Raw genomic sequence first — 13,993 nt, 5'->3', positions numbered from 1 at the left:
AACAATTTATAAAATTTCACTATTTGTCTAGAGCTTTAAACAGGGTGTGAATATTTGTTGATCCACAGTCTACAAGTGTGATTCCATCATTATTATTATTTTAATCTAACCTCATGCTGCCAGTTTAAGGAAATGGATCAGGGTCATGAAATGAGTTTTCTTATCTTAAACAGGGTGGTAAAGAGAATGTTTTTTTGTTTAAATAGGATGAAGGTTTGAAGGCCTTTTGGCACTAAACTCCTACCCAAAGTTCCCTTCAGTGTTCCCCCACCCCATCCCCGCCACCCCAGGGAATTTTAATACTATAAAACTAAACATTTCTTCTACAGTAATAAAATTCTGATTGTGACAAAATTATCAAATAATTCAAAATAACTTACCAAAGCTTGGTACATGGATCCTTGACCTCTGAAACCCACACATCATGAAATTTGAACTGATTGGTAGCAGGAACCTTCATAATAAAATCAAGGGCAATGTGTAAAGACAAAGAGCAGTTCACTTAGTTACATATAATTATTATAATTATTGCTTTTATAGAACCGGTGCTGCTCCACTCCCTTACTGATGGTACTGTCACTCACCAGTCAATAAACCTCCCCCTCCCCCTCCCCCACACTCAGCCAAGATATCCATGTACTGTAGCAGGGCATTTTCGGTAGGCTTTGCAAATGTGACTCCAGGATTTCAAAAAGAAAATATAATAATGCTTTTTCCATTGGTATTTGTAACACCTTCTTTGAGTTACTTACTATGATGGTTTGTAGCTTCATGCTTGTATTATGTACAGTGTACAGGACTTTGATATTCACATTGCCACATTTTAGGCAAATACTGTATTTCCTAGAATAAACTCACGCTCTAAAAACCAGCCTCCCCCAAAAAGGTGTCCACCTCATAGGCCATACATGTATATAAAATATCAAACAAGCGCCCCTTGTGAATAAGCTCCCCCTCCCCCCAGGGCTGGGGATACTCTGGATTTCAAGTGGCAGGGATGATCGAATGGGGGCAAAAATCAAAACCCCAAAAAATCCTTAGGGCTTCCAACAAAACCTCCAAAAAATCCCTGGACCAAAAATTAACCCCAAAAAATTCCATGCCAAATTTCTAAGCCTTAAAATTTGGAGAAGGCTTTAAATGATATAACTCGAAAAATATGAACGATAGAAATTGAATGTTTGTGTTTGTTTATTCATCATACCATCTGAATCTTCAGATTGTTTTGAATACCCAAAAAGACCCCTTCTTAAATCAAGCCCCCAGAAAAAATGCTCGCCAATTTTTTCTACCCAAAAAAATCCCAGAGTCTAAAATGTCCAAACCTCAAAAAATCCTTCGATCATCCCCGTCACTTGAAATCTGGATTACCCCTCTGGGCCCCTCCCCACCCCTTCACTTTCTTAAATAGTTAGGATACAGGGAAAACATGTTTCTATTTCCACTTAATTGATGAGAGAAACAATATTTCAAGATAATAATGAGATTAAAAATAAGCAAACCAATCCATGTACACATGTTAAGTGTGTAATGGGGCTATGGTACACTTAATTACCAACCACTCTTTCAACAGATGAAAGGCAATAATGTTGGCTTAACGTTAACCAGGAGCCCATCAAATGGAGCCTCCATCTCCATTAATTTCTTGAGTCAACCCTTTCCCGAGTAGAGTTATAAATAGAACGGCTTGTTTCCCGCGAAAAGTGTCGTATTTGCGTGAGTCTCGTATGTCACCTTGAAAAAATGAAGTTGGATGAAGTGGAACTCAGAAGCCTGTCCTTCGACCGTTTTCCTTTTTTATTATACGTCCATCTTTACGATTTTACAGCCGCTGGGATCTGGGTATCATGAAATAAAAGTTAATGAATTACCCGCTGACTGAGCATGAAGCGATGGGACAAAGGCAGCGGACTGAGGATCACGGAAAGGTTATCTTTGCGAGTGTTTTTTTTTTTTTTTGCCATCATACATCCCACATTTAAACGTGCACCTGGAAAAGAGTCGATGATTAAGCGTTCTGTGGAAGATTTGGAACTTTTCAATGATCAGCGCCGAAAAAGTGCCAGGATCACTTGATTTTTGTCATCACCGTGGAGTGGATTTCGCCGGTTAAGCACCACGTGCAAAAGCGATGACCTAAGTAACAACTAAGGAGGAATGCTTCAGTTCCGAAATTTGAGAAATTCCAGTCTTCCCTTACAACTGACTTGTATCACCGTGAGAGTTGCCTAATAAAACTGGCACTTGAAAAGTTGAACAGAAGAGAACAGTTGCACGACCGTGAAGCTAACTGAAAAGTAATTTGCTAACAGAGGAATTCATGACATCGCGCTCCAGTCCAAAGACCCTCTTATCTCAAGAAAAACAAAATGGATTGTATCTGCGCCAAACTGGAATTATGACTGACTAACAGGACAATTCTCGCAATTAATGTAGACGTTTAGGTCAACTCTTTTCTTCGAATTCGCATTTGTAGATCACTTTTTAGCGAGAAAACAATACTGGGCCCGACGTTACAAAACATAGCAGGGAATCATCACACTAGCTGACGGGCAGAACAACCACAAGGACTACAAGTATTTATTTAGATAAACGCATTTCGGAAAAAAAAACTTGAAAAACTAGAAATTTGATTAATATTGAGTCATTTAGCCGAAATAAGAACCTTAACGCTCAAAAAAATTGGCTAAAGAAAACTAATCCTATCAGAACTACGGACTGCAGGTAGTAGTTAATCATTACGCATGTAATAGACCAGCTTCGTGGCCTCTTAGTGTGAGACAAGCAACCAAAATTAAGATTAACATAGTCAGAGTTTAAACCTCTCCACAGTATAATCTACCCGCTAGAAAGAAAAGAAAGAAAATCTCTTTGGGATGAAAACACTAAAGTCACGTTTCACCAGCTTATGATTGTGTTTGGCCTGTCAACACCGAATTTCCTGCTGTTTGATGAAGTACAATAGCAGTGTCATTGTAATTGGCTCTTCCCACTGTCGGCGCGCGAAGTCTCCCCTGGGAACCGTTCTAATCATAAATCTACTCAGGAAAGGGTTGACTCCAAGGGCTTGTATGGGAGATGGAGGCTCCATTTGATGGGCTCCTGCGTTAACATAATTTGCTTTTCTATTAAAAATTTAGCTAAAATAAAGGTACAATTCATTGAAAAGAAAACTTAATACGCGATCTTCTCCCAATAAGTGCCCGTCTCCTTTTAGCCGAAATTTGTCACAAGAGCCCAGTCGCTTATAAGAGGAAAACAGTAATATTAATTTTTATTTTGCAAAGTTTTCATCTGCTCATTCCCTAATAATTATGAGAAATTCACAACCTGAGTCCGACGTCTGGCATCTGCCGTAAAGATGATTGTAAATCTCTTCAATGTCTGGCCACATCGAAGGGCCAAATGATAATGACCGTTTTAAATAAGGTGTCACTGTCAGAAAACTTAGAAGCAGTAAAATGCATGGCTGGTTCTGCTGTAAGTTACAATGCAAGACGCATTTCAATTCTTCAGAGTCACGCGATATGTCTCGTGTACTCGACTGCAGAAAGATCACTGCTTGCACATGCCTTGAGGCCTAATAGAAAAGTTATAAGTTGCAGTTTTCTTTTCGAATGTAAAAACAACGGACGCCTTGTGAATTTACAGGAAGAAAGTTAGATTATAAATTCAATAAGCTTACGCTTAATGCTTACCTAAACTTCAGGAATCTTGCAACGAAAAAGAAGCCACGTGGAGGCCATCTTTGCTTTCATATCGTCACAGTTAGGAATAAGGAAACGCTTCGTGGCAAGATTGAATCAGCCCATGACTGCAAGACTGATGAAAACAGCTAGAAGTTTGAAAGTTCCTCACGAAATTGTACAGATTCTCTTCCCTGAAGCACTTCCGCCTCGGCTCCCTTAGCTACGTAAGAAGCATGAAACGATGATTTCATTGGTCAAACGCTGTCACATGATGTGTCACGTGAAAAATTACCAGGGTGCAATAGCAGAAGAGCGGACAGAGGACTTGGATGCGGAGAAAATGGAACAATTTGTTTACATTCTAATGTGATGCGTATAGGTGAAGAAGACACAACAAAACGCAAAAAAGTGACAAAAACAAGCAGCAGCAAGAAAAACAAAAAACAAAACAAAACAGAAACACAAAGAAAAGAAACAAAAGAAAGCAGCGGACCTTCATGTCATGCCTCAGTAGAATCCAGGATAATACAGTGCCAGGAGCCTAAGAGCGCGGGAGAAAAAATGACGAGGAAAAAGAAGCGAGAGGAAATCTCCCCTCGTTTTCCCCGTGTACGCTTTTTAAAACACGCTCCGGTCACCACAATCTGAACTCCGCGCTCTCGTTCCTCGTCCCTCTTTGCCCGAAACCGCACGGAAACGCTTGCTACGGAGGCTAAGAAGACCGTCTAAGAACAGGCTTGCTCCAGGGTAATAGGCAGTCCTGATAGAACTAACCTTAAAATTAAAAAAAGGGCAAGAACAAAGATGTCATTAAAAGAAGGGTTACAAGGTCTTATAATGGACAATACAAACTTGCGCAGCTGTCAGGATTTGGCATCCGCGAATAATTCTTTATTCCACAATTACCTTTCTGCTTAAGTTTTACTGACATAAGCGAGGCTTTTTAAGTGTTTTTTTCGGGCATGGGTGATTACATGCTATGAATGGATTTGGAAGAAACGAATAAGCCAATGTGGTCTGCGCATCGAGTATCGGTAAACAGTAGAGGACCAAGGACAAAGCCTTGTGAGTACTGATGACAGAAAGCGAGAGGCGAGGTTTTAGTCCTACTGACGCAAGAGAGGGTTTTTTCTTTTTTTTGTTTTTCGAACATGGGTGTATTGAGGGTGATGAAAGAAATGAAGTTGTCGTGTTGTAAATGCCACTTTGAGTTTTTTTTACCACAGTGGCAAATGATGAAGAAGGACACCTACCCGTCCCTTTTGATATCCTTTTTCACACCCACAATGACAGCTACAACTCACAAACGGGACGAGTTTCTATCCTCCATTTGCACATCTCCCTTAATACACCTTGCTTGCCCCCCAAACATTTTGTATACGCATTGTCTTCAATTTTTTTTTAGGTGACTATAATACCCAGGAAAAATTAAACAAAAGTTCTGCAAAATTTTGGGGGATAAACAAGGTGTATTACAAGAGATGTGCAAATCGCGAATGCTGTTTTCGACAAGCGGAGTCTTTATTTAGGTCTTTAAATAGACCGCATTCGTATTGTTAATAGGTGACTCCAACTAACATGCAAAAGAGCCTCATGTGTGGTAATTATATGAATGAGCTTCGATTGTAAGCTAGTTCCAGTCAATTACCGCAACTAAGATTGGGCAGGTGTAAGATTCAAGCCCAATGCCTTAGCATCGCTGGCTCATGGCTGAGAGCATCTAAGCTAAGGCAAAGGTATTTGTGCACACCCAGCAGGATGTCATTCCTTGTCCCGGATTGATGGTCCAACCGTGTTTGAACCCAGTCTCCCGATTAACAATCACGTGACCTACAACTGTGCTGCAAGAGTAGCGCGTGGTTCTCGTTCTATCCTCCCTTTGCCCCCTTCACCCGTATTAAGACGAATAATCTATCTTCAAAATCTGTCAAAATTGACGGATAAACAGCTGGACAAAGTCAGGAGGATTGCATTGTTTATCCTCAATTAAAACCGTTTCATTTTCAAATTTAGACGTATTATCTGTTTGACGCGTATTATCCAATGGATAACCCTTCTCAGACTTATAATCCGTCTCTAGTGTGAGAATGGCCAATGACTGTGCTGTCAACAGGACTTTCGCGAGTATTTGTTCGTCAGTTCTTTGAAGGCTCTTCAGGGTGTTAACGAACATTAAATGAACAACCACCCCATATTGGGGAAAAACCAAGGTACATGTAGCCACTATAAAACTCACACCGTAAATACACCACTTCCCTATTCTATTTGATGGTCCGGAACCAGCAAGAAATCGGGGCTCATACAGGAGTTGAAGAGGAGAATCTCCCCCTGACGCATGTTCCTCGACTACAAACTACTTCATGATTGTTCCTGAGAATACGAATGTAAGGCGAATTAGGCCTAGTAGTCCTAGTCCGTTGGGTACTCCTGACCAAACTCTAATTTAGGTCGAGCTAAAGTAAGTTAAGATCGTCTGTTGGGCCAAACGTCGAACTAAGAACGCGTCGAACAGACCAAAATGCAATTTAATAACTTTTCTTCCAAACGAGGCTAAATATACGTTATCATACAACTTTTTCATTTATTCGTTTAGCTCGTTGCGTGTGAAGGTCGACGGATCTCCCGGAAACGATCTTCACACGTTCTATCCGTTTGAAGCAGACGGATACAATGTGTTTGACGATCCCAATTCATTCAGACAAACTCAACTGAGCCAGACGTCCAACACCAACTTCTCATGAACTTAACTCTCTAAGTTTGTTTCGTCTCATGAAAAGTTCGACGTTTGGCCTAGGCGTTACAAAAAAGAATAAAATACTAGGCATTTTTACTTGACAAAACTTTATTTCGTTGAATTTTAATAAAATGAAACTACATTATATTAAAAAAACAAATTTGGCGCATTTGATGCTACAGGTAGTTAGCAATGTTCTGTCTTGCTTGTTTGTAATAAATGTTCATTACTGATTAACATATAAAGATCGCTCTTGGCTAAACGCCAACTAAACTAAATAATGGTGAAATACAGTTTAAATATTTTAATATAAACTAAATCATAATTTCTTTTTTGTATATTTGTCACTATCATACAAACTCTATTGAAATATAGGAATGCTATACCAATAGATAGTTTCAATATTTAACAATCCCTAAAACTGCTAGTAACTCATGTTGTATTAACCTTGGTCACACTGGACCAGATGGTGTACAAGTCACAATCATCAGTTATAATATTTATCAAACTCTAAAACTACTGGTAACTCATGTTGCATTAACCTTGGTCACACTGGACCAGATGGCGTACAAGTCACAATCATCAGTTACAATATTTATCAAATTCTAAAACTACTGGTAACTCATGTTGTATTAACCTCACTGGACCAGATGACGTAAAACTCCACTTGAGTGCAAATGTATTTACGAGGAAAGTACTAATTGTGGACACTATTTTTACGTCTCCTACTGGAGACGGGACCGCAATTCTACGTGGTCATCCGAGCCACGCGAAGGTTAAGCCGCTTGAAGTACAAAGAGATTACCTTTATTTTTCAGTTATTTTTAAAAGACCCTGAGTAATGGTCCAGCCCCGGGAATCGAACCCGCGACCTCCCGCTCGGCAGTCATGCGCTCTACCGACTGAGCTAATCCCGCCTATTCAGTTTGAGACTCAAAACAATGTAAAATTTCAAAATATGTACACAGAAATACTCCTTTATAGTACTGACGAGTGCCAGCCGCTTGATGCTCTCAAATCAATCACTACACTGTAGTTTTATCTCATCCCTTCAGGCCCCGTTCATATGAAGAACAGTTGTTCCGAAAAAGAGGGTCACCCTCCAGCTGAGTCAACGGAAAAAATAGTTGACCCCTTTGCCAGAGCCAACAGTGCTCGCACATGCTCAGATTGTCTCGTCTTGACCAAGTTGACCCAGCTGGTCGAGCCAAAGTGTTTGTATGGAGAAACGTTGGATCAGCAAGGAGGGTGACCCTACCTTCTCTAAAGGGTGAGCCGGCTAGGTGGGACATTGACCATGGAAGGCTTTACGAGACTGAGCAACAAAGTGCAATTTTCAAAGCTATGTTCATATTATACTGTATAAGACTTGCAATGACGGTTTTTTGAAACGATTTTTTAACGCACGGGACCGAATCAGCTTTCGAAAGCTGAAGCTCGAAGCGATTTGCTTTTCCCTTATTTCATTTGTTCTATTATTTCGAAAGTCAAAGCGCTAAAAGCGTGGCCAGGTTTTGCCATTTTCGCCTGCAAGTGAGACACACCTGAAGGTATCTGGCAGCCTTAACGCTATACTGAGTAGCATGAACATAACGGACTTCAGGCTGGGCTTCCACAGGAAAAAATAGCCTACATTACTTGTACGTGAGACACACCTGAAGGTATCTGGTAACCTTAACGCTATACAGAGTAGTATGAACATAACGAACTTCAGGCTGGGCTTCCACAGGAAAAAATCTCGGTATCAAAGGAAACGTGTGTGATGTGGCTTGAAACAGAGTGATTTTCTGTGACCTTCAAATGATCACGCGTGGCCCTAATTTAAGGCAGCAATAATTAGATTCGTTTGGCTGAATTTGCGACTAACTTTTTAGTGAATATGAATGACTTGAAGAAAGCGATGTAGCGATCGGGAAACGATATTGAAGACTAGAATGGTTACGAAACATGTCAGCGGGACCGAAGAAGAGTCGTTTTAATTTGCAAACAGAGAAAACAAAAAATGTCCAAACTTGAAACAATCACTAAGGGTCTAATTGAAAGAATTTTTACATGGACGATTTTGCATTTTTAGTAAGAATCCTTATTTTTAAGGGTCGATTGTCACAATAGCTTCAAGATTCACGAAATAATAAAAATTTAAGCCACATTTCTATTGTAGATTACATTTCATTTGATACTGACATATGTTCCTGCGGACTGAAAAGCACATAAATCTTAGCTGTATTCTGCTACTGAATTAAAACCTTATGACACCCACTCTCTCTTCCATAGAAACTTACATCGAGTTCAAGTAAGGATAATGTTCTGCTTTCTACTAAAAGTTTACTAAAGTCATATAAAGGACTTTCACCTGTAGCACAATGGTTGTTCACTTTTAATCTCAGAGTAGTTAATGAAGTGTTTTTCTTTAAGGTGTCGGAAAGGCCTGTTAACCAGTCATCACTCACTTCTTTGCTACTGTTGAGTGTCAGATTGAACGTGGTAACTGATGTGCAATTTGCTCCAAAGACGCGCAGAATCAGGGGTATATCCGATTTTCCATCACCACACTCATTTATTGTGACATTTAACGTAGTTATTGACGTGTTCACTGACAGTCCATAATCGAACATGATCGGCCAAATAATATAACCTGTTTCATCTGCTGGGACAGTTACTGTTAGTGTCAGTGTAGTTATTGACGAGTTTAATGGCAGACCTTGATTAAGACTATGCAACACACTTGAAAAAACCCTATCATCGGGGTCGTTAATAAAAATTGCGACACATAATGTATTTAATGAGCTTGTTTTCGACAAGCCGTAACGAAGGCTACTAAAACCGCAATAAAAGTCTGATTTACCCACGTAAAATGTGACACTAAGTTTCTTAAGTGACGTGCATTCCACCAAACAGTTCATTAAAACCTTATCCCAAAAAGAACACATGCTATCACTATGGATTGCAACAGAAAGAGAAGATAATGATTTGATTGCCGCTAGCACGTTACTCAGTTTAGTGGGACTCAAACAATTCTCCTGATTCTTCACACCATCGTCAAGGCTGAGTGTATGACTCAAACAATCCTTTTGATTGCCCTCACTGAAGTCATCTAGTTCAAGGCTGAGTGTAGTTAAAGATGCCATTTTGATCAAACGCTCACCCAGGTTGCATAACCATCCTTCTGTCATGTCACTGAAGTTGAATGCGAGACTAAGAGATGTTAAAGAAGTGCTTTGCAATAAACTTTTCCCAAGGTTTTCTCCCAAATCTGCATCTACGAAGCAGCTGTTGACTGTAAGATCAAGCGTGGTCAAGGATGAATTTTCTGCTAAAGCATCACCTAGACAATGTGTCCACTCCTTGGTAACATTACTATCGTTATTGATTGTAAGACTGACTTTTTCTTTTCTTCTATCCTTGACTTTAGTGAAAAAAACTCTCAATGCCGCAGAATTATCCGTAGTGATAACAAGAATATTGTTCAACTCACCTGGGCCTATACGCACGTCATGTACATTTAACTGAACGCGACTGTTTTTTGAAAGGCTGGAAGGAACAATACCTCCCTCTGTTGTCCACTCACCCCATAAATTGATTGACAGGGAAGACAGTGTCTTGTTTTCTTCCAAACATCTTGCAATGGAATTAGAAACTTCACTTGTCAAATTTCCACGCACATTTAAGGTGAGAACAGTAATGGAGGAAGGTGCCAAGACTTCACGAAGAGCTTCTGCCGCTTCGCATTTCATTCCACCCCAGACATTAACAGTGAAGTGATGCTTTAGATTTAATCCTTTCCTAACCAGAACAGGACGAAAATAAATATTTGCTACGTTGTCAAAGGTGTTTGGATTAATAGAACAGCCAACTGGGAATTTTTTTGCCAACCGAAGATTTTCCACAACAGAATGCCAGTTACCAGGAAGCTCACCGTGGACATGCAGTCTTATATAATTCAAAGAACTATTTTCCACAATCCCTTTTTCCAGGAAACTGGCACTCGAGGAACTCAGCGGTCCACTAAGATGTAGATCAAGAGATTTTAAAACTGTTTGTCTTGCAAGTGCTTCACAGACAGCATCGACTAACAAATCCTGCACATGTCCAACAATACAAAGAGAAAGAGAATTTAAGGATTTATTTGACAAAAACTTTTGTAAAGCTCGTGTCGCAGCATACTTCATTGGGCCATGTACCTCGAGGACAACAGAAGTCAGCGGTGCCAATCCAGTTTCAAGTGCATTGAAAAAGCCCTCGCTATAAGCATATCCGGGCAAAACAAACGTTACTTTGGTCAGGGTTCGACATGAAGCCAACCCGTGGCAAATTTGAACCAGCTTTTCAAACATATATTGGCAAAATCTGAATTTAAGAGTGAACTCAGATAAACTCTTGCTTGCAGAAAACCATTTGCAAAGACGATCTGCATCAGATGATGTGAACGATTCCCAAAGAACAATACTTACGGTTGTCAGCTGCAGGCAGGATTCTATACAATCTACTATTTCACTTTCTTCTCTATCTACCCACGCACCTGTGTCAGCATAGAGCTCAACAGGTGTCTGTAAATTTGAAAAGCTTGTGCAAGCCATTAAAACATTAACAAAAAAAGGATTCCAATCTTCATCTGATTCAAGGGTAATGATCTTTGGAAAAGGTAAAATATTACACAGAGTAACTGCCATTTGTTCAGGATGTCCACTTTCATTAAAGCTTTCAATAAAGAAAGAAGCTTCCTTTTCATTGCAATGCTCGTTCCAATTCCAGTCCAATTCCTTCTTTAACTCCTCGCCAATCTGGGTGAATAGGAGAGTTGCTTTCTCGCCTAGCATCCTAGACACGAAAATAAACACTTGTGGATATTCCGTTACCAAATCATCAAACGAAATGCGCTCAAATACATTAAACTGCCGATTTACTAACTTCTCTGCGATATACGCGGCAGCCACGTACTCTTGGAATGTCTTGTGAAGAAAGCAGTACTCGTGTTGAGGCTTTAACCTCTTTAGACTTTCTTCCTTATAAAGAAGGCCTAGCTCACGAGCTACCAATCCCGGGTATCTATTTTCAAACTCATCCAATTCAGTTTCACGGAAACCATAACGATCATTCAACAGGCATAACCAAGCTATCTCCCCAAGCGCAAGAATTTCCTTTTCAAACATTTTCTCTAGGGCGCTGTCATTTTCAGGGGCCGGCAAGTTGCGTTTGGTGCAGTATCGTCTCAAAAGACATTGTACAATGACTTGGTATAGTTCCGTCCGGGATGTTGGCAATTTTCCCTCATAGTCTTCGAAAATAACACAGAGAAGAAGTAAATTAAGGGGATTATTTCGGAGTGCATGCAAGAAGGTGTTCTGTTGTATTTCCTTAATGAGCCTGTCCCCCTTTGGTGACTGACCAACGGTTTCAAAGTGCCTTCTGATGTACGCACTCGAATCGCTTTCTGTGTACCCTTTGATTTCCAAATGAATGTCGAAAACAAAGGTTTTTCGCACTTCAATTCCTCTTTCTTGTCGAGACGTAGCCAAGACATAGCAAAATGGTAAAATTCGTCTGTAAAGCAGCTCATCTACATGGTGCCGTGATTTTTCAGGTAGCTCATCCAATCCATCCAAAATGATCAAAATCAGTCTCTCCTGGTTATGAATGTCCTTCATGAAGTGCAACAACTTCTCCACAGACTTCTCCATATCCCTGGGCAAAAGTTGTTCACTGATAGCTTCCATTATATCTCCATCAATGTCACGACATTTGAGAAGAAACACAAATTCGAACTTCGGAAAGGAGCACTCCGATGGGATATTTCCATGAGCCCAATCATAAGCAAGTTTTAGGCAAAACGTAGTTTTACCGATTCCTGGACTTCCGTCTACTATCGTCATAACATCCTCACCTATATCAGGAACTTTGAAGATGTCAAACACATTCACATCGTCGTCTTTTAATTGGATGACCATTTTTCCTCTTGAAACGATTTTCAGTCTTGTGTACACTTGTTCTATGGGCAACTGGATGGTGCTATCCCAAAGAAGTGGTCTTAGACGCGAGCGCCTTTTGTATTCCTTTTTCAGCAACTTCACGAGAACCAAGCTGTCCCTGTCTGCTTAAAACAAGGAGATCGAAAACATTCGTCAGTAACGAAAAATCGGAGGATTTGACGCTACGAACCGGGCATAGATTTTGTAAAATATTGTCCTCCCCTTGTTTCATAGAATGACCGTAAAATTTTTTTCATATTTTGTACTTATAAGTAAGTTAAAATAATGCGCTAATTTGTAGTCTCTGCCACGTCGGTGTTTATGTTTTCTCTTCCCGTATGTTCAGTTGTACATAAATCAAATACAGTCAAACTTCCTATAAGCGACTACCTAAAATGTTAAGAGTTAAAGGTCGCTTACGGGACGTGGTCACTTAGGAAAATCGAACGCAACAAATGTTTGCATGTAATTTCTTAGTTCCGATATGTGTAGTTCCATGTTGTCACTAAAGAACTTCGTATGCTGTGAGTAGCATAGTACACGCCGTACGTACGTACAGCTGGCAAAGAGATCAGAACATGCTCCAAGTCGTTGCTCACGAGAGGTCAAAAACAATGAAAAAAATTATAAAACCGTCAGCCCCAACAAGTGGTAGCAGTCGCTTACAGGAGGTGGTCGTTTACTAGAGGTTCAATCTGTAAAGATTTGACTGGAAAAATTTTGGTATTTTGGATTGGTGCTGGCTTATATGGGAGGTGGTCTGCTTACGATAGGTGATTGCACATGGAGGTTCGACTGTATTTTATAACAGATAAGCCTTAAAAGGAATTGTTATATAACCGGAAATTTTTTCCCAAAAGTGCGCGCCCTGATTGGTTACTTCGAGGTCACATGACATCTAACGATGAAACTGTTTCCAGTCAAAAGCTCTCTGAACGGGTAACATTACAAAATCTATGACCTCAGAGGGTAATGCACTGTTACCCGTGAATAGGGACTTTTTAAAAGATCCAAAGACGCGAAGGCAACGAGAACGTCGCTTAAAAAGTGAATTTGCGCTCTTTTAGTCTTTATTCCAATTATTCCTACCCACTTACTTTGTCAAATGTAGGCGAAACCTCCTGGCGTTGAATGCCTAGGGGCCATACCCAAGTTCAGAAATTGAAATAACATGTCGTCGTTGTTTGTTTACGTGCAAAAACGGGCAAAGAAATGTACAAACAAGTGTGATGCACGTGCAAAGTTGTTGTTTTGCTTTTAAGACCTATTGTTTTTTTTGTTTTTTTTTGACGTTCTCGTTGCCGTCCGCGTCGTTGGATCTTAAAGTCCATAATGTTGACCGACGACCGCCGTTAAAGCGAGGTTTAACGAATTTCCAGCTTCAAAATTTCCAGCTATATAACACATCACTTTCCGCCTCGGGAAACATTGAGATTCGAGGGAAACAAAATTAACTGTCTCCCGAGGGACCAGTCATGAGGTGTTTTTACGTTAAATAACGAAAACAACAAACGAGAGGTTAGGTCTCAAAATGTAAGCTTTTAAACCTTTTTACGGTGGCCAATTTACTTTTATCCACTCAGTTGATAAAACCAATTTTTGTG

At 40.1% G+C, this 13,993-nt stretch overlaps 3 protein-coding genes across 6 annotated transcripts in view; 1 reads left to right on the top strand and 2 right to left on the bottom strand.

Moving 5' to 3' along the window:
- LOC140924631 (uncharacterized) overlaps positions 1-13,993 on the bottom strand; it is a 412,059-nt gene that overhangs the window by 270,336 nt on the left and 127,730 nt on the right. The gene's annotated exons all lie outside the window — the stretch shown is intronic.
- LOC140924670 (uncharacterized) overlaps positions 1-13,993 on the top strand; it is a 169,369-nt gene that overhangs the window by 122,186 nt on the left and 33,190 nt on the right. The window lies entirely within an intron of this gene.
- LOC140924634 (uncharacterized) overlaps positions 1-13,993 on the bottom strand; it is a 95,965-nt gene that overhangs the window by 65,660 nt on the left and 16,312 nt on the right. The window contains exon 6 of one of the 2 annotated variants that reach the window (XM_073374657.1): positions 6,580-12,511. The exons of the other annotated variant lie outside the window; for it this stretch is intronic. Within the exon in view, the coding sequence (XP_073230758.1) occupies positions 8,655-12,511 (3,857 nt within the window). The 3' untranslated portion in view covers positions 6,580-8,654. Of the gene's footprint in view, positions 1-6,579; positions 12,512-13,993 lie in introns of those variants that run through there. 2 annotated transcript variants of the gene reach the window in all.

Source organism: Porites lutea, chromosome 14 (assembly GCF_958299795.1).
Source record: "Porites lutea chromosome 14, jaPorLute2.1, whole genome shotgun sequence".
Taxonomy (NCBI): Eukaryota; Metazoa; Cnidaria; class Anthozoa; order Scleractinia; family Poritidae; genus Porites; species Porites lutea.
This window is presented reverse-complemented; position numbering and strand designations above follow the sequence as displayed.